Source organism: Sebastes fasciatus, chromosome 13, assembly GCF_043250625.1.
Source record: "Sebastes fasciatus isolate fSebFas1 chromosome 13, fSebFas1.pri, whole genome shotgun sequence".
Lineage (NCBI taxonomy): Eukaryota > Metazoa > Chordata > Actinopteri > Perciformes > Sebastidae > Sebastes > Sebastes fasciatus.
In genome coordinates this window covers 30,146,225-30,174,206 of record NC_133807.1, presented here as the reverse complement: position 1 = coordinate 30,174,206, position 27,982 = coordinate 30,146,225, and the positions used below count along the sequence as shown (strand labels likewise).

General features: G+C 42.1%; 1 protein-coding gene across 5 annotated transcripts in view; it reads right to left on the bottom strand.

Annotated features, from left to right (window-relative positions):
- Nucleotides 1–61: 61 nt before the first annotated feature.
- The window catches only part of tom1l2a (target of myb1 like 2 membrane trafficking protein a), a 30,034-nt gene continuing 2,113 nt past the window's right edge, over nucleotides 62–27,982 (bottom strand). The window contains exons 2-16 of one of the 5 annotated variants that reach the window (XM_074656811.1): nucleotides 21,371–21,455; nucleotides 19,269–19,347; nucleotides 18,060–18,209; nucleotides 16,600–16,734; nucleotides 16,339–16,518; nucleotides 15,798–15,914; nucleotides 14,448–14,581; nucleotides 12,113–12,155; nucleotides 10,974–11,187; nucleotides 10,536–10,650; nucleotides 9,539–9,614; nucleotides 8,658–8,732; nucleotides 5,321–5,380; nucleotides 4,180–4,216; nucleotides 62–4,089 (exon numbers count right to left, since the gene is read on the bottom strand). In XM_074656811.1, coding sequence (XP_074512912.1) covers nucleotides 3,944–4,089; nucleotides 4,180–4,216; nucleotides 5,321–5,380; nucleotides 8,658–8,732; nucleotides 9,539–9,614; nucleotides 10,536–10,650; nucleotides 10,974–11,187; nucleotides 12,113–12,155; nucleotides 14,448–14,581; nucleotides 15,798–15,914; nucleotides 16,339–16,518; nucleotides 16,600–16,734; nucleotides 18,060–18,209; nucleotides 19,269–19,347; nucleotides 21,371–21,455 — 1,646 coding nt within the window. In that variant the 3' untranslated portion in view covers nucleotides 62–3,943. Of the gene's footprint in view, nucleotides 4,090–4,179; nucleotides 4,217–5,320; nucleotides 5,381–8,657; nucleotides 8,756–9,206; nucleotides 9,429–9,538; nucleotides 9,615–10,535; nucleotides 10,651–10,973; nucleotides 11,188–12,112; nucleotides 12,156–14,447; nucleotides 14,582–15,797; nucleotides 15,915–16,338; nucleotides 16,519–16,599; nucleotides 16,735–18,059; nucleotides 18,210–19,268; nucleotides 19,348–21,370; nucleotides 21,456–27,982 lie in introns of those variants that run through there. The other 4 variants (XM_074656812.1, XM_074656813.1, XM_074656815.1 and 1 more) reach the window with 4 other exon arrangements.

The following is a 27,982-nucleotide window of genomic DNA, read 5'->3' as shown; positions in this document are numbered from 1 at the left end:
GCGCGAAGAGGAAGAAGCAGCCACAACCCTTAACGGTAAAATAACCACAAACAGTGTGAGGTAGAGGTCACACATTGCTAGTGTTTTATTGGGCAGTTACATACGTGCATCAGGTCAAACAAAAATCTGACCGTTAGTAATAATGGCAGCAGACGGCACAGCCAAACAGACATGGGACACCCACCGACAGGAAACAAGCCTCTCCTCCATGTCCACAAAACACTACATGTTCTGCTTCATTCAGTAATAAAAGACATTCAGCGACCATGTTGAGATAGCATGTTGCAACCAGGACTTAAGCTTCATAAAAGCGAGTTAACACAATAGTTACAGATCCAGAGATACGTAACATACAAACATAAAATTACTCCCTTGTTACATTTTTTAGTTAATCCTCTTTGTTCAGAGCTCAGCGTGCTAAACGTTTTTCAAAGTGAACACAATGGTTGATTGTAAATTTAACGCTATTATCTCAGTTACCTGGCAACCATATTAAACCTATATAACCATATGTAACCATACAGCATTAAAAAGAAAAGTTAAAGCTCATTAATTTTCCTCAACTAAAATACATTTAAATATTTAATCATGATTATGCAGACAGTCACAAATCATTTTTCAATGTCACCATTAACAAAGTATAAGGAATGGTGAATATTTCCCTCTAGTGGATACTGACAACAAGTAATGTTGATGCTAGAGATGTTCCGATACCATTTATTTCCTTCCCGATACTGAACCTGAATTTGCGGTATCGGCCGAGAACCAGGGTCGGAAATTAGCTTCCGCCACCCGTCAAATGCAGGTAAAATCATAAGACCATCCGCCACTTTAGCAGACAGGGAAAACGGGACGGGTGATCAAAAAAGTTATTATTATTATTACTCAACAGCTGTTTGCTACTGACCATGTATAGATGGATAGTGTACAGTAGTTGCAAGTGGCAGCCGTGATACATCCGGGGCGACAGCACACTGATGGCTACTGTTTTGGAGCGGCGAAGAAAAAATTATCTCCGGTTAAACAAGCTGATTTTTTTCTGGGTTGATAAATCATGGTGTCGGATCGGTGCATAGACTGGCGTACTCGCCGATACCGAAATTTTGGGCAGTATCGGATACATTTCCGATACTGGTATCGGAACAACTCTAGTTGGACGCATGAATTGGATGCCTTGATTGACGAGGCTTTTGGTCTTAAATGGACTAAAACAAACAAAAAAAATCTTTCAAGTGCAGAGAAACATTAAAACAAACCAGAGCCCAAAAAAAGGATAAAAAGCTGGAATGAAGACAGGATTGCTTTTTGCCTCAAAGTGAGATCACAAGTAAACCAAAGACAAACTCTACTTTGCTGAAATCAGCCAATCACAGACATGCTTGGCAGCAGATGAATCACACCAGAATGAAAACACACGGAGAATGAAAGCACGTCTTTGACTGCACAAATCAAAGAAAGTACCGTTGTGTTTGTCTGCTGCATGCTTCAGCCTCAACCACCAAAAGATAAATGATGACATGTTTTTTCCCATTTTTTACATGGACTATAAAAATACAATCAGGGGATCAAATGATACTTAATAAATCTGAATATCACTATGAGCCAATACATTTTTAACCAGATACAGAAACTAGAATTCCCGTATTTTGAGGTATATAGATTACATAGTTTAGAGTAAGTGAAGGTCTACCTATATGAGTACATCCTTTACAACAGTGCGTTATTGTAAGCTATACGTTTTGTTAGTTGATTATGGAGCCAGCGCAAAGTCATGCTGCTAATTTAAAGGTCCAGTGTGTAAGACATATGGCGACATCTAGCGGCGAGGTTGCAGATTGCAGCTTCTCCCGTGTGCAAAGCGTTTAGTACAACTACGGTGGCCGACGTGAAAACGCGAATGTCCCTCCCTAGAACGAGTTGCTGTAAGAGTAGTGTCGGTCATTTGTGTGTGTGCGCGCGTGGGACGTGAGTGCTGAAGCAAGAGAGAGAGAGTGGTGGCGAATGTGAGCTAGCGGAGCAGAAGACAGCTTTGAGAATATCAAGTGAATGTACAGTGGAAGTTGCAGCTTGTGCAGAAATAAGTGCTGCAGCTCCTCAAGAGTGACGGTGGGGGTTAACTCCGGAGCGAGTAACGTTATCGACTCCGGCCCAAGCAGGAAAAGTTAGGTTTGTTTGTTCTGGGCTACTGTGGAAACACCGCGGCCGACTCCATGAAGAGGACCCTCTCCCTATGTAGATATAAACGGCTCATTCTAAGGTAACGAAAGCACAACGATTCTTATTTTCAGGTGATTATACACTAAAGAAAACATACTAATTAGGGCTGTCAAAGTTACCGTGATAATAGCGTGCAAATTTGTACGTTAACGGCACTAATTTCTTTAACGCATTAACGCAACTTGCTAGATGCAGTACCTGTGAGGGTTTCTGGACAATATTTGTTTTTGTTTTATGTTGTTAATTGATTTCCAATAATAAATATATACATAAGTTTGCATAAAGCAGCATATTTGTCCACTTCCATGTTGAGTATTAAATACTTGACAAAACTCCCTTTAAGGTACATTTTGAACAGATAACATTTTTTATTAATTTGCGATTAACTATGGACAGCCATGCGATTAATTGCGATTCAACATTTTAATCGATCGACAGCCCTAATATTTATTAATACTATATTCCATTTATGCCAATAGATCCCCTAATTGTTACACACTGTTCCTTTAAAAGCCATATTCTGTCTTGCATCTGTATGTATTTTTTGTTTTTAATATTCCTAAAAGTTTAACTGTCCATCGATCCACCTCTACGTGAACGAGCCCTGTAATCACACAGTTACAAAAGTTATGTGCAAAATGAAGTCAACCTAAAGACCATTTCCCATCCCCTAGAAAAATAGTAACCATCTTGTAAACACAAAGGACAAAATACAGATTTGTTTTTGTTTTTTTGCTTCAAAGTGCACAGAGACATTAATAGAGCAGGGGAAGGAAAACTGTTCATGATCCCTTTAACGCTTATAATAACACGCAATTATTGTTCGACAGGTAAAATTCAGTGCTAGTTGGTCATTTAAAGCCTCAATAATCTTTGGAATGGGTAAAAGTGTTTGTAATTGTTCAAGAGCAGCTAATTCGCTTTTCAGAGGAGTGAAAAGACTGATGGGTAATATTCCACGGGCACGTTCCTTCACCTTTTAAAATACATCCTAACTTCTTCTAATCCCTTTGGTTAAAGGAACGCTTGCGTACACTCATCAAGAGTAGCTACGATTTAGCCATTATATATTCCTCGCTAGCAAAATCAGCCTGCTTAACATCAGTATTTTGTCCGCATGGGTAATTGGGTTATAAAACCTGTTGCCATTCCGCACATATGTCAGTATTAAAATCATGACTACAACTCTAACTTCTGGAGAAAAAAAAAGAAAAAAAAGAATTGCATGGATCGACCATAACCACAGCGCTAGTACATAGTACAGAACAAACCATTAAAACAAGAAATGCATAAATTAGCAATTAGCTGACTGTAGTAAAACAACACAATGTAATCCTAATTGTATGCTCCCATATACTGACTCAATGCATGAACCTTTTGCCATGAATCTCGCAGTAATATACCACATTTTGAAACCACATCAGACAGGTTCCTTTGGTGGAGCGTTACAGATGAGATGCTGCGAGTAGTACATCCCACACTAACAGATTAATACATCCATATATACTGTAAGAAAACAACAGTTGTGCGCAGTAAACACGTCGGACCTCTGCATGTTAGAGCAACACTGTGGCGAGAGAATGACAAGGAGGTGGAGATCACTTGCTATAACCACGGCGAGTCGGCGAGGAAAATGGGAGCGGAGGGACTGTTTTGGGAGGAATCATTGAGGGCGAGGACCTTTAGACGCCCCCTAGAGAGAGATGGAGGTTCTCCGAGAACAAGTCTACAAGGCAAAGAGGGCGTCCTCCGTCCGCTCGGCCTTCTTGTGGGAGCCGGCGGGGGCTCGAGCCGGGTGAGCGGGGTTAGCTCCGGTGGGAGACGGCAGAGAGTCTGACACCTTCGCTCGCTCCTCCAGGAACTTGTCAAACTCTGAGAGAAACAGATAAAATGATGAAAAGGGTGAACATTAACAAAACTTCACACATGTTAGAGCGAGTGGAACAATCGTTATCTATATACCTTCACTGGTCACCCCTTCCTCGGCAGCATCCCCTTTCTATTGAAAAGAAGAAAAACGTCATAAGATAATGTACACAATCTGGCTTCGTTAATGGAGTTGTCTTTGTTTCAAAAGACAGATATAAACCTTAGTCAGCAACACAATAGAGGAGAAGTCCCGCCCCTTCCGGTGGAAAACCATGGGGCCTTATTTCGGAAAAAATATCAACGGTAGTCAACAGAGAGACAAATATTTTTTTTGATCCCGTTTGAATCGCGCCATGAATCACACATATATTTGTGAATTTAAAATGTAATTTTTCAAGTCAAGAAAGTCGCAGTTTGTTGTAAAACTGTTGAATTATAAGACTGTGAAAATATGTAATTAGAAAGACTACACACCCAAAAGTTGCGTAAGTGTTTCGTACCAGAATGTACTCACAAAGCAACAGGTCTCTCTCGTTCTTTTGCTTCCCGGCTGATAAAAAGACCAGGAGTCGCTGGATAAAACACACCGCTAGGGAGGCTCTCAGGAAGTGATGACATAAATTACTGCTCAGTGCGTCCAAAAAGATACCTACTACTATTTATTCACACATATGCGATTTTGGACGAAGCCTTTTTGTCTTTGCCGTTGACTACCTTGAATTTTTTTTTCCGAAAAAAGGTCCCATAAGGTCCGCCGGAAGAGGCGTGAATTCGTCTCTCTATAAGCTGATACACAAAAGCATCATACAAGTCAAATGCTTGTAAAGTTAACACAAACTCCATATCCGTACAAAGTCGCTCACGAAGGATCCGTCAGTCATGCAAACGTCCACACTTTTCGCAGGTGAAGACAAAGAGGAACCTTCCTGAGCCCGACTCCACAACCTCCACATGCACATGTTAAAGAAGCTCACACCGGCCAATTTAACTCAGCTATCATTAGCACTACGTTAGCATAGCCTCACAGCAAACTGTTATAGGTCAGTCATTGGTGGAAATACATTAGATTATAGTGAATGGAAGGATGTGACGAGAAAGGAAACTAAAGTAAAATCCAGTGACGTGAGATGGATGGATGAAAAGTGCGATCAAAGAAAAACAAAACCGAGGGAAGAAGAGAGAGAGAAAGAAGAGGAGAAAAAAAAAGATATAAATCAAGGTAAAGAAATCTCACCACGTCAGCACAGAGCCACTCCTCTATGTCATCCATGACAGAGGACTGCGATACGGGGATCTATGGAGCAAAGCCATGGACAAACCGAGGGGCAGCACCAAAGCCACACAACAGAAAGACACCGACCCCGACAACAAAAAGAAAAATTGTAACACACACACAAACACAAAAATAGGAATCACCAAAGGCTCGGAGAGGAAGATGATTGAAATGAAAACAAATCAAAATGAGAGAATTTGCTTGAAAGACGCACTCAGCCCCTCTCGAGTCTGTGCTCTTATTGTTTTATCATCTCTTCGATGAGAACGGGAGCTCCCAGGTTGTGTATTGTTCTCATTAGTTCTGTGGTGCTGACATGGCTTAACAGCTGCTGACTAATGTCACACAGCAGTGTTAATTATTCCACATCATTAGTTAATTAGCAAATCGCTTGAACGTGATTAAGAGATTGATTGGATGGGAAAAGCTGAAAGCACAGGGACCGTCGAGAGGCAGGGCAATCCCACGGCATACACATACGTGGAGCACGCACGCACACACACACACACGAACGCTGCATGGCGTGCAGTGACTGTGAAGTGATGAAGCCACGTCAGGGCGGATGGTGCGTTTATGTGGCGTTTATGTCGACACCGAACGATCACAATGAATCAGGAGTGCTAGGAGAGTGTGTTGCATTATGACGTCGCTGAAAAAGGAAACTTTTACAGTGGCTCAAGAAACTATGACGGTGTATTAGGGCCATTGTAGGTAAAAAAAATAAATAAAAAATTATCACTTTAATCTCAGAGAATATCCAAGTTTTTTTTTTATCATAAAGTTGTGAGTTTTTTTCTTGTAAATTTATCAATTTAATCTAAGAACATATCCATGTTTTGTTCCCGTAAATTTGTGTTTTTTTTCTCGTAAATTTATCACTTTAATCTCACAGAATATCTAAAATTTTCTCTCGTAAATTTGTGAGTTTTTTTCTTGCAAATTTATGACTTCATAATCTCAGAATATCCGAGTTTTTTTTCTTTTAAATTTACGACTTTATAATCTCGCAAATTTCTGAGATCTCAGATAATATCTAAAAAGAATATATAAGAGAATATATACGTTTTTTTCTTGTAAATTTGTGAGTTTTTTTTCCGTAAATTAATCACTTTAATCTCAGAGAATATCTAATTTTTTTTCTCGTAAAGTTATGAATTCTTTTCTCGTAAATTTATGACTTCATAATCTCAGAGAATGTCAAAGATTTTTCTTGTAAATGTATCATATTCATCTCAGAAAATATCCAAGTTTTTTTCTCATAAATTTGAGTTTTGTTTTCTAGTAGATGTATCACTTTAATCTCAGAGAATATCCATGTTTTTTTCTTGTAAATTTATGACTTTAATCTCAGAAATTCTGAGTATTTGCTTTGTATATTGACGCCCTGCCCCGGCTCCGTAATGTACTTTTTATTTTTTTTATACCAACAATGGCCCTAACATGTAGTCGTAAGAAACTGCAAGTCCATCCATGAGAAGTAACAATTGGGAAAACTACTTGCATGCTTTTTGTTTACAAAAGCAGAAAAGGCACCGAGTTCAAACACAATACTTCCACATCCTTTCACTGCATATGAAAGATATGAAGTCCACATTTGACGTCGACCTGATATCAAAGCTGAATAGAGAAAACAAAACCCTTTTTCCTTAGACCCTGTTACCGACTACAAAAACACTGGTGGGGTTTCCTCGCAGTTAACGCAGTGAAGGAGCATTTCAAGATAAAAGGCCGAGGCAGTGGGGCAGTGAAAGTCATTCACAGGGGAAAAATAAAACACATGCAGCTGTGTGACCAGGAGAGAAATAATGTAGAAAAGTGTGCAATAAGAAGTCTGTTCTTATCACGAATCACAGCATAATTCATCATATTCAAATATTCAGTCATAACATCAACTTAATTGTTAGTGTTGAGATATTACAACTACTGATCCATGTGTTAGTTCATCTATTTCTGGTTAGTGTGAGACGTGAGGATGTTGTTAGTTACATTTAGTGATTTATCTAAGACAGTTAAGAGGACAACTGACAAATACTCTCCACTACACAGCAAAACGGAGGATATGTTATCAGAACTTTAACAATGTCCATTGTTGTCGATTTAACCGTGCTGTGTAGCAGAAGTATTTGCACTTCCCTGCTGTTTTAGTGTGTGACTGTTAAAGAGATGAATCGAGCTGATGGAAGTTCCTGGTAACCCGTCAGGCTAATTAAGATATCCATTAAGTGGAAAGCATCAGTAATGGGTATAGTGTTTAGTGCCAATAGAGTGCAATGGAGGTGGGCAATATGGATAAAATCTGATATCATTATATCAGTAGTTTTATATCACTGCAGCGATACATATTGATAAACTGGTTGTATCAATAAAATACATATAGAATGTCTGTTTTTGGTTAATCCAGTGAACTAAATACTAAATACTTAGGTTTTTATGTCATTCTGTAGCTTCCCAGTGGTGTTCCTCATGTATTCAGATCCCTACATTCAAATTTTGGTCGAAGTACGTATGGTTTAGTTCATACTTTAAGCTCTTCTAAAAACTTTTTTCCAAGTGACCTGACGTAGGTTTCTGCATGATGACGCTGCTACATGTACAACCTTAGAGTCGGTGTATTAAAGTTACATACAGTAACTTAGATGGCGGTCGGCACGCTCCCAGTTTGGAGAGCAGACACAGGAGTACCGTTATGGAAGCTAAGCGATGTACTGCTGTGTGGACGCCACGTTAGTTCGGATCAGAAAGTCACACAACAGAAACAAACTAACTGATTGAGGCAGCGGTAGACCAGCAACCCCCGTGTTCTTCGAGGTAAAATTACTGCTTTTGTCAATGGAGTCTGGTGGCTTTGAAGAGAGCATAGATAACGGCTTCAGTTCCCCGTCAGAAAGGGCTGTCTGATGGCGAGGTAAAGCGGTGAAAATATTCTAAATATAGCGTACACTTAAACTGATATTGAGTTATTTTTGGTGGCTAAAATGCATTTTGCTGCAGTACATTGTTTTGCTCCCGTCTGTTCACCGTCATCTACTACAGGTAATACACCGACTATGGATAAGTACGTCATATAACCCCACTTTAAAACACCCAAACTATCCCTTCAAGGTATCATCATATTGCCCAACACCACTTGACATGGAGGCGGATGTTCTGAGGAGGAGGAGCAGTGAGATGAGGCTGAAAAATGAGAGCAGCTCATGAGGGTTACGGATGATGCCGCAGGAGGTTGAGAGCAGGGAGGGGGGGTGACGGTGGACACGAGGGAGGGGTTGGGAGGACACACTGAGGATGGAGTCCTCACCATTCCTTGGGTAATAAGCCAGCTGTCTATGGGCAGCTCCTGATCTGCTGGGTTATCATCCCCTTTAACCCTCAGCTGAATCAACAACAGAACAACACCTTACACAAGAGAAGAAAGGTAGCAGGCCCCCACCACAGCATAGCACACAGTGCAGAGAGAGAGACAGAGGAGAAGTCAAATATGCAAGAGACGGCCGTCATTTAAAAAGGGGGAGAAGAAGGAGAACGTAAGAAAACGGTGAAAGGTTCATTCCATAAAGTGAAATGAAAATGAGGAAAATAAAAAGGGTAAAAAGGAGAACTCCTTGAAGTAAAAACACTGTGCGAGGCTTAGGGCACCTGAGGTAACTAAAAAAAAAAAGCGTAATCGCCGACTCTGTGTGTGTTCGTCTGCATGTGTGTTTGTCTGCATGTGTGTATGGCAGGTCATGTTTCAGAATCGCATATGTACTTAGTGATAGCAAATATATTGCAATGTGTGCTCAGACAGGAAGAATGACAGTTTCTGTATAAACTGATTAGGTGGCGTTTTATTTAATTACACAGAAAACTGAAGTATGAAAGTACCGATGTGTGGACAGAACTCAATTAACACTTGCACAAGTACCACATTGCAAAGTATTTATTTTAGCTATTCAGTAATAGCAATAGTCAATACACAAAGCTACGCCCTTTTGTTTGATCAAAGTTCGAGTGTCACTGCAGACGGGACAAATGTCACTGTAGAACATACAGTGTCACATGCAGGGAGAGACTGTGGGCTGAGGACAGACTGGTACGGGAGAAAAGGCTCATCAGCCATGTAAATCACACAGCGTACCCACACTGCATATACAGTATGGGTTGAAAGCTGTATCACACTACATGCATCAGTGTACTCACCCCTCCTGTGTTCTGTTGTCTCACATCCAAAGCCGAGGCCAGGCTACCCAGAGCCTGAGGGTCCTCGTACTTTACACTGTGCACCAAAACATAAAGAGCATAGTTAGGATAATGGAAAACGTAAAACAGTAACAATACCCAGCATTGCTCACCCATTTTGATTTTAATGTAATATATTTTATTTGAAAGAATATCTGGTCAAATGTCGACATTATGTGTTTTGTTTTTTATCATAATCAACTCATGAAATGGTACATCCACAAAATGTCCAATATATATTTGCAATTATTTTTTGTATTTTATACACCCAGTGGTACAAACAGTACAAGAACAAAAAATAGATAAATAGATAAATAAAAAATAAATGAATTTAATTTAATTTAAAATAAATAAAATAAATAAAATAAATAAAATAAATAAAATAAATAAAATAAATAAAATAAATAAACAGAAGGTAAGATTTTTCAAGAACAGCAACAATAGGGTTTAATAAGAGTTTTCATATTATTGTTGGCCATATTGTTTTTTTAATGAGACAGCACAGAAAAGAAAGATAGTAAGAGGAATATGAAATAATAATAATGAAACCAAGGTCCAAACAACCTTTTGCAATTTTGCAAAATTCATAAAGAACAAGAAAACGTCCATGTTAGTACTGGAGAATGGGGCGAAAGAACCAATTTCTCCAGAAAAAGTAGAGAAAAGTTCACTTTACACATTCTTCTCAACTGGGGAACTTGTCTCTCTCTTGCTCTTACTCTATCACTTTTATTCGCTCCACTTTCATGTGCAATCTACAGCTGACGGCAACAAGTTATCTGAAGAGAAAATACCAGATTAACTCCCAAACCCTGGAGGTATTCAAAAGACATTTTAACAAATGCAGAAGGGAATAATTCACCTAAGAAGACGACGTAGTGAGGGCAGGTTAGGAGACATCAAAAAGAGAATGAGAGGATCTGAGCTGCCGCAGAAGCAAAATGTATTCTCGACTTACTTTTTGCGCTGATCAGCCAGAGAGCTGCTCCTGGTCTGGGCAAACATGTCAAAGTCATCCTGGTTGCGGCCTGGTAGAGAGGACAGCGTCCCGCTCACGCTGTCCGAAGCTACGTCTGGAGAGGGACGGCGAGAGAGGACAGCAGGGAGGACGGAGAAAGCAGAGACGGAGGATTATGAAGAAAGTTTCAGGACAGAACAGCAATATATCTCAGCTTTAACCAGAGTACTATAACATGCAGAGACTTTCTGGAGACCAGCAGGGGCGCTAGCACCGGGAGGGAAGAGTGTCTAGCAATGAGTTATGTTCCCATTAGTAGCCAGATTATGAGCCTTTTTTTACACTCTGCTGCTTCTCCAATGCCAGGTCTGCAGAGACTGGGGAGGAGGGATGCTACAGCTCTTTTTCTCCACACTGGAAAAAACATTTTGTTCTTACCAATACCAGCTAGTGCAGAGGTTAGCGAGGCTGTAACTGGAATATGGGCTGGGGAGGCAGTGGCCCCGGCAGTGGGGGTGGGGGTGGCGGTGGCAGGGGCAGGGGTGGCGGTGTTGACGTTGGCTTGAGGGCTGGAGCTGGTCCTGGGTGTGACCACAGCTGGGGAGCCCGGGCCCAGGTCTATCAGGTTGTCCTCCGTGGCCTCACTCAACATCTAAACGGGGACAGAGAGAGGAAAAGAGAGACGGCCTTCAACAATTAGGAAAGATGCAAACAACGTCGATATGCTTTTGTATACTACTAGTATAGTATGCGGTTTTCGAAATACAGCCTGAGTCAATACTTTCTACAATTCTACAGGATTTGACGATTCACACAATTTGAGACAACACTGAGGGTCAGAAGTTGTGGGTTGGAGGCTCAGGAACAATACTGAGGGTTGAATAAACAGTCGCACAAGACTTCAGATGTCTGAGACAGAAGGCAAGTAGGAGGGTAGGGAAGGACATACAGTTTCACACAGTGCTACTCTGATGGGTCTCTAAGCATTAGCTCCATATAGCAGACGTGTTAACATTCATCCCAAGCACATTGGCCGGGATCGAACCTGGCACCGGCATCATACTTGCCTCCATCAGCTGGCCGCGACACAAACAAGACAGAGCACACAGAAAGATCAACAGCATGCAAACACAGACAGCTATGTGGGATGCAGCGAGAGATGCCCCAACGCTCTGGCCAATCACTGATACTGGCAAGGGTACACTCTAAATAGCAGATTGGGACTTGTTCTGCTGTGTTCTTCCAGTTTTCATGAAGCTAAAAAGATGCAATCCACTTGCATTAAATATTAATGCTGCAGTGGGAAGTGCATGCTATTATAAATAGTAATGATTAATTCAGATACTAAAATGGTAAAACAAGCACAACAAATCGCTGTGTGGACGGATTTGTTTGAAACATCCCTCACAGCATCCTTAATGTTGGACAAACTGGCACGGGCGATGCAGATGCAATAAAATGTAAAAAAAAGATTTTTTTCTGAAAACATGCAAACACAAAACAAGTGATCCTAAGAGAGAGTTTTGGCTGTTTGATTTCTGCTCTTTGAATGCAGAGTCTCTGTTGACAGTACTCACCCCGTTGTTCTGCGCGGCTCTACCTGACCTGTACCTCTCGTACCTGTGAGCAACACAAAAAAAACCTTTGAATGTTTTACCACACGCTTTGTGAGGTTCAAATGCTTTCACATCTCTCATCTTCAGAAACCCTCATGAAAGAGACGTTTTAGCGGTTTGAAGCCGCGGAACACTTAAAAGGGAACGAGTCTTCATACGAGCTCTGTAACTTGGTGGTGTTTGAACTGTGTTCAATCTGTGTTAAGCTTATGTTTTCTCAAAAATTTGATTTTTTTCCATTGGCAAACGTGTGTATAATCACAGCTGGAGCCTCCTGTTTAAAATCATGTTATCAAGAGAGTGCTTTGCTCATAAACGCTAACAAGACTGAGGAACTCAATGTCAAGAATAGGGGGTGGGCAACCAATGTGTCAGCCAATCACAATTGAGGGCCAAGCTGTAGAGAGGGTAGGTAGTAGGGACGCACCGATACCACTTTTTTCAGACTGAGTACAAGTACTTACATTTGGGTACTCGCCAATAGTGAGTACCGATACGAGTACTTCTCTGTGCCAAAAGACCCTCGTTAATAGCTAGCTGGAGAGTGTGAGCGACACACGGCAGGCTAGGGAGTCCGGCTCTAGGTCGGCTTGGAAAGGCTCGGGGTGAAGGTGCTTCCCGGGGCTGTTAAACAAAGTGTCACCGGGGCGGACTGTCCTCGGCCCACGTAAAAGTGATGTCTGCAACCCACCCGACCCGTCTTGAAACACGGACCAAGGAGTCTAACGCACGCGCAAGTCAGAGGGTGCGATCAAAACCCTGTGGCGCGATGAAGGTGAGGGCCGGCGCGCGCCGGCTGAGGTGGGATCCTAGCCCCGCGGGTCGTGCGCACCATCGGCCCGTCTCGCCCGCACCGTCGGGGAGGTGGAGCGTGAGCGCGTGTGATAGGACCCAAAAGATTGTGACGCGAGGTTAACGTCACGCTGCCATAAAGTGGTATTCGTGCCGTTGTATCGGAGCCGTTTTGCGAGTACGAGTACATGAGCACAGTATCGTACCCAATACCCGTTACCGGTATCGGTATCGGTGCATCCCTAGTAGGTAGTTTTAAATATTTAGGAATGATTTTAGATACCAACCTAAGTTTTTATTTACTACATTTTTAAGAAGGCAATGCAAAGATAGTTTCTTTTAAGAAGATTAAATAGCTATGATGTGAGCAAAGAAGTTCTGAGGATGGTTTACATCAGCCTCGTGGAAAGTATTCTTTTTTTCCTACAACATCACATGCTGGTATGGAAATTTAGGAGCTAGAAGCAAAAGCAAGCTCACAAAAATAGTTAACACTGCCAGCAAGATTCTAGGGAACCCCCAGAGACAGCTGGTGGAGCTGTTTAATACACAAACCAGGAGGAAAGCAACATTAATAGTTCAGGACTCTTTACATCCTCTGTTTAAAGAATTTGAAAAACTCCCCTCAGGACAACGATACAGGCTCTGTCATTTTACTTAACAAATGATTTTACTAGATATTAGAGACGGTGGCTTCTTCTTTTATGATGTCTATTTAAGATATGTATTACCTTATTGTGAATATTTTAGCTCTTTCATCCCAACCGTTTTGCCCACTACAGGCTATTACTGGTATTTATCATTGTATTTATTATTATTCATTTTGGCAAAGGAAGCTTTTAAGTGTATATATGTCTGTGAAGTGTGCGTGTCTGTGAAGCCAAAGACAAATTTCCACGCAAATGGACAATAAAGATGTCTATTCTATCGTGGATTGAGATACAGTTTGGTTAAACCAACAAGTTCTAATGAGCACCAGTTATTTAATATCCATTAAACATGTTGGACCAAGTCTTGAACTTACACATCGGGCTGGCAAAAATATCTAGCTCTGTGGGACAGGTAAAAAAAATGTATATTATCAAGGATAATTTAAATAGAGGCGTGCTCTGTCCCCCATGTTGGAGTATGAAGACAGCGTCGTTCAGCTCCGCTCTGATTGGCCCACTTGAGAGCAGATTGACTCTCAACCATGCGGATCACAATCACCTGTGAGTGATGAATGTGTTTGTGTCTATGTATTGCTTGCTCTACTTTATGATGGTGATTTGATAATGCCTGACGAAGATCTGTGTCAGATCGAATCAAACTTGCTGGGAGCTTTTAATACATTGTGCAGATCTTTAGTTTGATTCTGACACAGGAACCCCAGAAATATTGGCGGTTGCCCCCAGAGGCGAAATCGTCGTTAGACCGACAGCTGATGGGTTCAGACATTGTGTCAGCCCTCGTTGGTTGCGAGAAAAATAAATAAAGTCTGAGTGAGTGTTTGATTGAATCGTACCTCTCATATCGGAGGAAAATGTTGTTGAGGTCGTCGTTGACGTGTAGCAGCTCCTCGGTCACTTCCTCGTTGGAGACGCGAGAGATCAGCTCGACCACTCTCTGCTGCATCGCCCTGCATGTTCTGTTCAGCTCCTTGATAGATTGGCACATCAACAGATTGATCAATAGATAAATCAATAGATAGAAAGTGACACAAACGGAGAGAGAGAGAAAGAGTGAAATGCTCATGAATGTTTTTTCTTTAGCAGCAGGAAAAAGAAAGAAAGAAAGAAAAGTCAGAAAGGGTAATCCATAACCATCACAACTGGCATCTTAGCACGGGGCCAGATTCTTACAGCTGACACAAATACCGGAGTGGATTTAGCCTGAGAAGATTAAACTCTGCGTGAGTTTCTATACCAATGGTTTATTGCCAATTCAAGGAATTTTACCACAGCCAACTGGCGGTTGATAAATTGTGGGCGAGTTGAGTGTTTCCTCTGAAAACTGAAGGCACTACTCCCCCTGGTGGCTGCAGATAATTACAACACTTTGCAGCTGACATGCCATGTTAGAAAGCATCTTTTACAGTTTGTGAGAATTCTTACAGTAAAAGAGTTTACATGAGCCTATATTCATTTTAGAGCTGTCAATCGATTACAGTATTTAATCTTGATTAATCGCATGATTGTCCATAGTTGATCTCGATTAATCGTAAATTAATCGCACGTATTTTATCTGTTCAAAATGTACCTTAAAGGGATTAAGTATTTAATACTCTTATCAACATGGGAGTGGGCAAATATGCTGCTTTATGCAAATGTTTGTATATATTTATTATTGGAAATCAATTAACGACACAAAACAATGACAAATATTGTCCAGAAACCCTCACAGGTACTGCATTCAGCATAAAAATATGCTCAAATCATAACATGGCAAACTGCAGCCCAACAGGCAACAACAGCTGTCAGTGTGTCAGTGTGCTGACTTGACTATGACTTGCCCGTAGCTGCATGTGATTATCATAAAGTGGGCATGTCTGTAAAGGGGAGACTCGTGGGTACCCAGAGAACCCATTTTCATCCACATATCTTGTGGTCAGAGGTCAAACGACCCCTTTGAAAATGGTCATGCCAGTTTTTCCCCACAAAATTTAGGGTAAGTTTGGAGTGTTATTTAGCCATCTTCTTGAGCCCGCTACACCCTATAAATCACAAGTTACGTTAATGCGTTAAAGAAATTAGTGACGTTAAAATGTATTTGAGTTAACGTGTTATCATGTTAACTTTGACAGCCCTAGTATAACGTCATGTCAGGCCTATCACTTGCTAAAATAGACCTCATAATGTAGTGATGTGCCTCTAACCTGAAGCAGCTCGAGGTCAGAGGCGTCTTCCTGCCCGGGGACCATCTCTGTTAGCATCTCTGACATGACTTTGGTGTTTCCTCTTACTACGTCCAGCTCACTGCGCAGCCGGGCGATCTGAAAGGACAGAAAGGTCAAAGGTCATTTAGACACACTAGTGCAGTGCCCATCCGTAACGGACCGATTGCATGGCCCCCCCAGAAGTGCTTTTAGAGAAACACGGTATGGTTGAAATTGACTGGATGAGCGGTTCTTGAGATATGCGAAGGACACACATAAATACAGGCTGACAGACAGAGATCCCTCGCTTTATAATTCGGTTGAGGGCTTATTCAGTATCAGCAGATGTTCTCGAAGGCAGTCGACTGAGTTGACATCTCGCTAAAATCTTGTAATCTGCTTTAATCTATTCTATGCACTTCACAACTTGATTGCTAAACTGTGGATAAATCTGCTTCATTGACAGACTGTGGAAACAAATGAAGTTTCACTTTGCGAGCAACAAATAGAATTTCAATGGTCAAAGGTTGCTGCCCCTCACCTGTTCAGGCGTTGCTGTGATGGGGCTGGGCACGATGGGGGCCTGTGTGGTCAGGGCAGGAGTGAAGGTCGGTGTCCGGGCTGGGGTCGGGGTCGGGGTCGGGGAAGGTTTAGGAGTCCCGACGGCAGGCGAGGCAGGGGCTAGGTACTTGAGCATGGCTGGGTCCACCTCTGGTACACCCTAGAAGAAAAAAAAACACCTTTAGGACACTGCTGTGTGAATATACATATGTGTGTTGTATGTGTATTTCTGTCTTCTCACCCTCCCTGGGGTGTGGATGGGAGACAACGCATCCAGGTCTGCCATCGGGAACTCAATGCCTTTCCTCTTCAGCTCCTCGTAAATGTGGACCACACCTGTCAGATCGGGGCTACTCCTGAAGGCATCAGCCCAGGCCTGCCACAAGCACACAAAGACATTTTGTCGTACAACAATCAACATAAATAGTCATTTTACATCACGGTATCAATACAAAGCGTTTTTCATCCTGCCCTGAGTGCAATTCCTTGAAGTGTAACTTCAGTATTTTTCAACTTGGACCCTATTTACCCATGTTTTTGTATCTAAGTGACTAATGGGAACAACAATTTCTGAAACTGGTCCAGTATTGAGAAAGAACGCTGTAACGAGCTGCAAGGGGAAGTGAGCAGCGTCACGGTAAAGTTACGTTCACTAAAAGTGTTTGTTTTTGCCGCAGACAGGCTCAGATTGTTATTATAAGTGTCTGACACATTATGGAAAGGACCCTACAGAGAAAATGTTTTTCTTTACCTTTTCGATCCAGTCTGTTTGTTATCGTGTCAAAGTGCTCAAGGAGGAAGTCTGGTTGTGAAATCTGAATATCAGTATACTCTGGCTCAAATAAATACGGGTGGCCGTCGAATTCAAAGACCTCGTCCACATTGTTGATCTAAATATTCAACCATGACATTGAAAATCTTTTGGACAACATTAAGCTACACTTTCTATACAACAAACTCTCACGTTTCCACCACGGATGTGTTCCACCATTGTCTTCCGTTGTCCAGCAACACGTCACCTCTTTCCATAATGTGAGACACTTCTAATAACAATCAGAGCCTTTCAGGGACAAAAACAAGCCCTTCTAGTGGACGTTAATGACAATGCCAGCTTGCCCCGATAGCACCATATTGTAGCATGTGAGCAGCAGCCGTCTACAGCGCTCTCCCTCAATACTGGATCAATTTCAGAAGTTGTTGTCCCTATTAGTCAGTTAGACACAAAAACATAAGAAAACAGGGAGTTACCTTTTAATAAATAAAGAAAAAATGAATGGTCAAGGAAAGTTAATGGTTGGGAACTCTCCCAGACACACACTCTCTGATGTGGTTAATAGGCCGAGCAAAGGACAGAAAGACGGCGTCTAAAAGAGGAGTCTCCTTCAACAAATCCCTATAAATAATCAGAGAACGGAGGAACGAGAGACGGAGAACACCACCTGCTGGCCGAGGTGACCTCAGGTAACAGGATAGCAACGGAGTGTGTTGTGGTGCAACACCTGGTGAAGTGGAACATGCGGCGCCCACCTGGCTTCCCAGAGAACACCACTGACCTACTTCATGCCATTTACTAAGCTGACTGTTACCATTTAACATCATGATTTCATGATGTCGTGCATCACAGTTTTGCAGTGAAAGTGTGGTGTATTTGTGAGTATTCAGTAAAAATGGAAAATAAATAACACAAAAATGCCCCGATACCTGTATGAGCGCCAGCACTTTGTCTTGTACGATGGTTGGAGGATTGGTTTTGGGGGAGATGATTTTGACCAACACACCGTCGATGAAATCTCTGTTGGCAACCTGGACGTGAAACCTGTGACCGCAGTTCTTCACACATGTCTCCAATACCTGCAGAGAGAGAGAGAGAGAGATAGAGAGAGAGATGATGAAACACAGACAGAAGCATGGCAGATAAAAAATAAGAACTGAGAGGCAGCTGAGACTTCTCAGTCAGGATGCTTTCATCACACAGAGGGGTTTTTAACTAGCACAGCTACCAAAGACGTGGGTGGATATGAACACAGCTCAAAATCCCATTGCTGCTATAAACAAAACAAAAGATGAGCAAGTCAGACAAAGAAATACACCGTGGCCAGGAGGAGATGCCGTGGAATAAAATGACAATACACAAGATGGTTCGATTAAAACAAACTCATGGTTTGGGTTGGTGTGAAAGCTGTCAATCGCAGGTAAATTTCTCTCCGCCGTGGCTCTGGTCACAAAAAAACTGAAACATGATGCAGCATGCGTATGCTGTTGGGTCATTGTGCATACGTAACTGTCTGATAGCAACGATAAGAGGAATCGATAGTCACGGAGGCATGAGATGCCAAGGAATCAGAAAACTAGGAATAGATTCTCTATTCCCATCACTAGCGTTTCCCTGTCCGCCAAAGTGTCGGATGTCCTGACGATTTTACCCGCCACTGCCAACAATTTACCCGCATTTGGCGGATGCTAATGTCAGACCTTGCCTGTATCCGTGCGTTCGCACTATGTGTTTGCACCAGTCATCTGGGAGCGTGCAAAGAGTCTTTCGTACAGTCCTGTGTCTACCGTTATTCATCATAACATGTGGTCCATTTGCAGTCTAATAATACCAATAATGCTTATAATTAGTTATTAATTAAAGAACATAAATATATACATCAGAAGCATTAAAGTGTTGCATAAACTTCTGTCAGTCACCAGAATTAGATTTCCCCACGTGGGTCCTGATGATGCAGGATGACAGTCAGCGAGTCACCTGTCAGTCTGTATAACGTCAGTGTGAACAGGAACCGGACCAGAAATAAAATACAATACAATGTATGATTTATTTCCCCCCTTTGGGACCAGAGGAACCAAACTGCTGGTGTGAAAGCACCCTTACAATCAATAAAAAAGCTAAAAGTAAAACCTCCTCACCGTTAGCCCCAGCATCACTTCTCTGTAGTTCTTGTTGCCACCGAGTCTCTTCTTCAGTGCCCGCATTGCATCTTTTGGCCTGGGGGGAAACAGCAGCTGGATGAAGCTCCCCAGCTGAGAGTAGGCACAACATCTTTGACTTTGTTGGAATAAATTATTTTCCGCGCCACAATAACAGATGCCAGTCAGTCTGTCAGTGTAGCTGTTTGACTAAGACAGAGAAGTGCCGTCACACCATCTGTTTCCCTTTGTTTATTTCAGGGGTTTTTTCTCCTAAGGCATGATCAAAGCTGTCCATGTGTGAAGACTTCAGGTCTCATACTGCCCGTCTCTTCACCACAGATGAGACGTAATAAGCTTTCATGAACTCCTTCATCAGGAGCTACGGCACATTTATTATGAGTGAGGGAGCTGAAATAGACAGAAATGGATGAAGGTGGGTGCATAATGTCTGATAGTTTCCTCGAGCAGCACTCTGTATGTCTGTGTGTGTGATTCAGTGTTTTTTTGGTTTTGGATGGAGCATCTGTTTTGTTATATCTCGTTTCAGCACCCAGCAGCATGTGTTAAGACACCATATGTTCACACAAAATAAAGTGATTTTCTGTTGCAGAATTTCCTGAACCTCCAGTCTAACTCTGGAGCGAACCAGACATCGTCTGACTCGCTGAAACATCTTGAAAACAAGAAGTTCTGTGTTCGCTGAAGCCGAACTCCCCCTCTATGTGTGTGTGGTTGTGTGTGTTTGTGTGTGGTTGTGTGTGTTTGTTGCAAGCCAAGACAATGAGTATGTGTAGGCATGAAGAATGTGAAAGGCAGGAAAAAAGAGAAAGTACTGAGGGGAAAATGGAAAGAGACATATTGCAATATTATTCCTGAAAAAAAAAATTATAAAATAGAAGTGCAAAAAAAAATTGTGAATGCTGGAGAAGGCTTTTTGTTTAAAGGAACAGTGTGTAACATTTCGGGGGATCTATTGACAGAAATGTAATATCATATTCATAACTATGTTTTCATTAGTGTATAATCACCTGAAACTAAGAATCGTGTTTTTGTTAGCTTAAAAGTAGCCGTTTATATCTACATAGGGAGCGGGTCCTCTTCATGGAGTCCGTCAAATCGCACCGCCATGTTTCTACAGTAGAACAGAACGGACAAACCAAACTTTGTTAACTTTTCGTGCTTGGGCCGGAGTCGATAATGTTTTTCGCCGCCGACAACGCCACTCTCTCTCTCTTGCTTCAGAACTCACGTTCCACGTTACACACACTCTCAGCACTGAATCTACTCCAAATGATCTACACTACTCTTACAATAACTGGTTCCAAAGAGAGCCATTTTCAGATTGCAACCAACTGAGTACCCCTCCGCTCACTCCTCCCTTTCCAAGATTGCGGTATACGTGAGCCACCGAGTGCAAAACCTTGGTATCGCCGTTCGCCTCGCTCAGAGGCCATCCTTACCATAATAACACTACATTAGAAGCAACGGGAGTCAGACGGCGGCTGGCGGTACCACGGTTTTTGCACTCTGCAGCTCACGTTACCACAGTTTCACAAGCGTGTCGGAGAACTACGGTGGCCTTCAGGTAACTTAAAAACGTATAAGTCCCTCTCTAGAACCAGTGTTTGGTTTGTCCGTTCTGGGCGACTTGAGAAACATGGCGTACTCCGTGGAGAGGACCCGCTCCCTATGTAGATATGAAGGACTCATTCTAAGCTAACGAAAACACAACGAATCTTAGTTTCAGGTGATTATACACCAAGGAAAACATAGTTATGAATATTATATTCCATTTCTGCTAAAAGATCCCCTGAAATGTTACACACTGGGGCTTTAAATTATTTTGAACACTGCCAAACCGATGGGAGTAAAGGAAATCAGGTAATATTATATCTCTACATTGTGTCTTATAAAGACAGTTTTAATGCAGGACACATGCATTAATTTATTCAGTCGGTGACACCTAGAGAAAACAAAAGGCTTTCTGTGGTGTGGTGTGGTGTATATTGGTGAAGCACAGTGTAGTCAGTGTATTATTGGCTTGAGTCATTCAGTCAGCCAGTGTGACGAAAACAATGAAAGTTGTGGGAGCAGCTCACCCCTCATCTGTCTCGTTTATGATATCGCAGATCTCCATGTTGAGGGTCCAGTCCTCGTTCTGTAGGCCTCCATCTGTGGCCCGCTCTGGAGGAAAACACAAAAAAATAATCAGAATATTTAGATTTATATAATGTTATTTCTTTAAAAAACATTTTTGTTTCATGTAGGGGTAACGTACTTTACTGTACACAAGAATAACACACAAATTAAGAAAGCATCACTTTGTATTTAATACCAACCAGTGGAGAGAAACACACGTTAGCCTGCAGATAGTTTAGTTTTATCTGAGTAATAGTGATTAATAAGTCTTGGCTACTCGTCAACCCAAACCCGAGGGTGGCTGGCACTGAAGTAAAGTAAATTTCTGTTTTAATACTGATCCGCTGTTTGCACCCTGCCGGCTGTCTCACTAGTCACTAACCCATGTTGCTGCATTCTAGTCAGGTTTGGCTGTTGCCTGTGCTTAAGTCGATGCACAGTAATTAAAGCCACCCACAGTTTACATAACATCGAAAGGAAAACGGTTGTGTAAGCAAGTCAGCATGTGGTGACAGACTTCAGTGATCCGTGTCTTTTTTTATTCAGCCAAAATGATTTTTGAAACGATTCATTTTGTTTCTACACTTTAAAAGCCCCAATAAACTTGGCTTCAAATCATATGTATTTCTCTGTAACACTATATCGCATTTCTAGAAAATATTTATATGTATATCTAAATAAGCAACAATTAAAGTTAATTTTAAAAAGCATCTCTACATATCATTTATTAAGGCCCTGACACACCAAGCCGACAGTTGGCCGTTGGACAGTTTGGGGTTGGTGAGCGTCTGTCTGTCTAGTTTTTTCAGTGTGTCCCGCATCGTGTTGGAGGTTTTTCGGACGATTCAGTGTGTTGAATCGGTGGCGGCGCCCGGCGGTGAGAGAAATCACTCTGATTGGCTGTTCTGCTTAAACGAATCAGTGCACGAGAAGAGAAACGGACGTGAGGAAAGCAAGTCAACGAGTAAGGTCAAGAAGAAAAACACAGAAGGCTCTTATCTGATCATTCCAACACACAGATATTTTCACAGCGACATGGCCGTCTGGAATGAAGCTAAGTGGTGGGTGAGAGTGGTGTGAAAATGGTCGGCAGACGCCACTTTATTTCATGTACGTCACGTGTATATCCGCCCTCCTCGGTCTTCCTGTTTCCCTTTTTGAATGACGAATTCAGACTACCGCCGCCTGCTGGTGTGGAGAGTTATTTCATCTCACAGAGGCACAGAACGTACGTGCTAACTGGCCGTCGGCTGTCGTCTTTGCGGTGTGTTCGAGTGCAACTTTTTGGCCAAGACAAAGGCAACGTGAGGCGACTCAACGGACGGCGACTCAACGGGCGGCGACTCAACGGGCGGCCTTCGTCACCGCTAGTTCTTTGACGTCGGGTTGGTGTATCCCCAGCTTTAATAACAGATTTGATTGATAAACAACCCACTAGGATCAGGAGACACATCAGTGTCCAAGTCTCCCAAGAAACCTTCATGACCTGTTGCTCCGATGCCTCCAACTCTAGTAAATGAACTAACAAACAGTCAGAAAGAGGGAGCCTACATCTCAGAGAAAAGTGAAGCTGGTTGTGGGTGTGAAGCTGCTGTGTACTCAGTCATAACAGCTGAAAAACAGACACCACAGAGGCTTTCAAATTCCACCCTAACAGCATTTTGGCTGCAGCCAGGAAATAATGTGATCCAGACTATGATGAACTAGCATTGCAGTCATCACTCTGTCTCCTCCTTCCTCTCCCGTTCCCCCCCGAATCCATCCATCATGTCATTGAAAGCTGATATCTGTCAGGATCACACAGTCATCTGGGGTGAATTTCACAGTGGAACAGAAAAAAGGTTTTCTACCAGAGTGAGCTGTGACCGAGTTCCTGTGACTGACAGTCAATAGATTCTCATTAGACGATTCCTGAGTGTGGACAGGAGGAGCTTCTCTCCCTGACGCCCAGAGGCCCTGAGCAGGCTGTCATGCCCAGGCCACGAGCCTCTCGCTGGGCCGTGTTGCCTTCCTTTTGGGAGGCTCCACGTTGGACAAGCCTGACAGCCATGACTTATTCATGCTCTACCTCCTATCTCTAATCAACTTGTCACAGACTGGGCAAGCACCGAGACAGGCATCTTTTTTTTAGCAAACTCTTGAATCCCACCTACAAAGACACTAAAAATAGAGAGAATGAAAGTGAATTTCAACATCATGCAGATGCAGGCGACATTACTGTCTTTCAGAGGCTCCAGCAGGTTTAGTTTTAGGGCTATAGTGAAGCTACAGATATCATATGAAACTAGAAAACCTAAGGAATCCATTGGTACCATGTCATGCTACCATGTTGGGAAGAAGGCTAAATAACGCTGCAAAGTTGGGTTAAATTTTAGCGAGGAAAAACTGTCATGGCCATTTTCAAAGGGATCCTTTGACCTCTGACCTCAAGATAAAGTGAATGTAAATGGGTTCTATGGGTACCCACGAGTCTCCCCTTCACAGACATGCCCACTTTATGATAATCACATGCAGTTTTTGGCAAAAACCATGAAGTTTTATGCATGCTGTATAAATGTATTATTTTCGCCTATTCTTTTCTGAAACGTGAACTCACTGTATAAAATGACCGGTGGTGACCTCTAGGATAACCACAGCCTCATGAAACTTTACAGCCACAAACTACAGACCTAGAGCATTCAGAGGATGGATGGCTTTCCTAGCTACATTGACAATAAGGGGGTTTCTGAGCAGTTTTACACAACAGAAGTGCTCGCCATCCAATCGCCAAAAAAGGCAATTCTTGCAGAACTCTCCAAAATGTCTTTTTCTATGGTGTTCCTCAAGGTCTTGGTGTCTTAATGTGGTATTTTGGAGGGATTATTGATAATTTTTATCAATTCTCGAGTGGTAAAAAAAAAAGGTTAAATTTAGCACCAAATCTGTATAACAAATGGTATCAAGCCAAAAATTGCACAAATTTATGAGACATAATAGAGTATGGGGATGACCATCATATACCTCGATCATAATGTTCCAAACCCTTATACAATTAATTTTATTCAGGTTCCCTGCTTTCAGATGATGTACAACACTTCTATGTGACATCTACTGCTGACCTGCTATCTCCCCCTAAAGACCCCCTGAACCCCCCTAAAAAAGACAAAAACGGGTATATTGTGGGTCTCAGAGGGTTAAGCAGCTACTGCCACTGGGACATCCCGTGTAATCTCCTCATGTGGATTGTCTGGTCAAGACAGGGCAGAACACTGGGTGGCAGGGGAAGGAAAAGAGAAAATAAATCTGAACTCTCCATGTGAAATGAGCTGAAACGACACCGAACAATCAGAGCCTCGCTAATGAAGTTAAATGCCCGCTGAGTGCATTCACTCGTGGTGTTGTGTAAATCCCCCCCCCCAGTCCTGGGAATGGACACCACACCAGTGAAGCCAGTCGATCACGTGGCTTTAAACGGTGGCAGGCCGTGCCATCCGCTGCCAACAAAGGCAGCCCCATCTCTCCACGTTTTTGTCCTTTTAAGACTCTTCCTTTCTCTACTCATTTTCCACGTCTTTGTCTTTTGTCTTTATTGTATTTCCACGCTTTTTCCTCCTCTACGTACCTCAGCAAGAGCAGAAGTTTGACAACCGCTGCTGTATTATTAGGGCTATTCAGTCGATTAAAATATTTAAACGCGATAAATCGCAAATTAGAGAAGGGGGCGGGATGGGACGGGAGGGGAAGCGGAAGTTATTCAAACGTACTTTGGCACTTTACTGGAGCCGTACGGATTGATAAAGTGTGTCTAGAGACAATAAATCTACAACATGCTGTAAATTTCTACCACAACTCTCTAGTGAACAAAGCTCTCGTTGGCCACAGGTTCCTTGATGATAAGCTCTTTCTATTTCATGTCATTTTCTGACTATCTGATCCACAGCGGTCCCTGAACCACTCGTCTCACAGCCGCCTGCACATAGTGACCGATGTTATGTGTCCAGCTCGGAGGACGGCTCGTTTTGATTAAAATGAGGTTGCAGCTCATTGTCTACCTTACTACGGTTAGAAAGAGCCGTCGTTTTGTGTTTTAACGTTTCGCTTACGAGTTATTGATCCATGAAGTTTGAACCTGTGAATATCTTTCCAACTTTACCAAACTATCAAAGTTATAAAAAAAGCTTCTGCTGACACTGTTCAGATGCTTTGTTTGGCCGATATCCAATGGGAAGCCTTGATGAGCAACGTCATGACAACAACTCTGACTAGTCATAATGAGGTTTGACATATCTGTAACTGTTGTTTAGGATAGTCAGAACTGAATTACAGATATCTCTAACTGTTGTTTTGACTAGTCAGAATGACGTTATAGATATCTTGAATACAATTTCTGACTAGTCATAATGTAATTGTGGATATCTCTAATGTTAAGTCCGGATAGTCAAGCTTAGCTATTAAATGTTAAAATGGCTTGCCATAGAAATCTATGCATGAACTACTGCATTATTTACCAAATACCACTCACTTATAACTGACAGACTGCAATGCTTTAGCTCTCTGTGCTAATGGCCTCTGACCTCTATGTTTACCTTTAGGAAGGAGAAGCACCGCGGTGGAAAAAAGTGGGCAAAGTGCTTTGAACATGAAGCTGCAGCATGAGGAAGAGAAAAGAAAATTCATTCACCACCTCTAACCCCTCCACTGCCTTCTCAGTCACTTAGGAAATTAAAAAAAGCTCTATAAAGTTCCTCACAATGCATCCCTCAGCATCTGTGCTGTCGATCTCTCTCTCTCATTGTTTTCAGGTAAGCTGATCCTTGGCCCTGCTGCTGTGGTGTACAGTACCACCGCCAGACAGACAGACGGACGGCTGTACAACTCAGCAAAGTGCAGCAACTCAACCGGAGAGATCAGGCTGGAGATACAGCCGTCTCTGTGAAGTGAGGAAATCCAAGATGTGCTGCATACAGCCCATGGCGTGACCTAGAAGGACCTCTGCAGAGACACAATGTGAGACGATGCTCACTGTTGGTAGCTGAGGGCCCGTCTTGGATGACACCGTGGCACAAAGCAGCTGACCAGTGGGTGGTGGGCAACACTCACCCAGGCCAGAGGACAATTCAAAAGCCCTCTAGGCCCAATAAACGTCCATCCTCCACACTGATCTATCCAGTGCATGAAGGCAGGGGTTCTCTAACTTTTTTGGGCCAGGATCTCCTTATATTGGAGAAAATTTTACAAGGACCACCTCTTAATCGTACCACGGATTAAGCAAATGCTTACAACCATTTGTACTCTTAGATGCCATGGAAACTATTTATATTCTAAAACTTTTCAACCTAAATACTAGGGATGTAAATCACAAGTTCCATACGATACAATATTATATTGATTATTTGGGCAACAATACGATATTTGCTGATATCTCAAAGTCTGATACGATACGATTTTGATTCGATTTAATTCAGGGGCCTATGATCAATGAGACGACATCATTTAACACAACCAGTTACATTTATATAAACTCACAAAAAACAACTAAAATATGATTTGACAATGTTATTACTGGGCTCTTCCAGACATTTAAAATAAAATATTCTTTTTAATAAAAAGAATACAAATAGGGCCCAAAGCTAACATGGGTGGGAGTAATAGACCCAATATGCTAGTTTTATTGGCAAACATGGTCCCCATCTGTAGAAATGCATTTTTTAATGACACAGCACAATTTTATAATTTATAGTAAAATATTTTGCCAACCCTGTGACAGAGTGTCTCAGACTTTACTTTGAGAATCACTGCACTGAGGAGCTTGATTAAAGCATTACGTGGTTATATCTACTTTCTATCACTAGGAAGTAAGAAACAGATTACATGAGAAAGTCTGACATCAACACAGACGGGCCCTTGTTTATAAAAGAGCCATACTCAGGGAAGAAAATATGTAATGAACAAATGCTCCTGCATTTACTGAAAGGTAAACACAAATCAACGCTGTGACAAATGAATGTTTGGTCCACATCTGTTTTGCAGGAATTCCACTAAATGTTAATAAAACAGGAAGCTGCAAACACCATAACTGTTTAGAAATACAGAGGGTAAATGCTATTGGATTCAAGTCAAAGCAGGAACTTATCTAACAGAACCAAAGATGGTGTATAAAAAGGAACAGAAAAGTAATGATGTTGTTATTGAGGTGGGTGATATTCAGGCAATCTAGAGTGGATATTTTGACTTGCCATTGCAGGGTAAACAAACACAGGCGAACTTAAAGCTGCAGTGGGTAGAAATGGAGCAAATATGATTAAAAATGTATTTTTATTAAACGGTCACTATATCCTGACAGTATGAGACAGGTGATCTGAAAAAAATCATGTGTCTCGGTGTCCTCCGATGCTCCTAATGGCATCTGCAGGATTTTGCATACCGTAGGAAAACAACCAATCAGAGCCGAGCTGGAGCCTGCCGTCTCTGAGCAGCTGTCAATCACTAACGAACTCTGACCAAACGGTCAAACTAGGCAGCGCTGATCAAATATGAATCAGTATATTCTGTTACTGTAATGCCTATTTCTCTCCTCAAATGTTTTCAGAAAC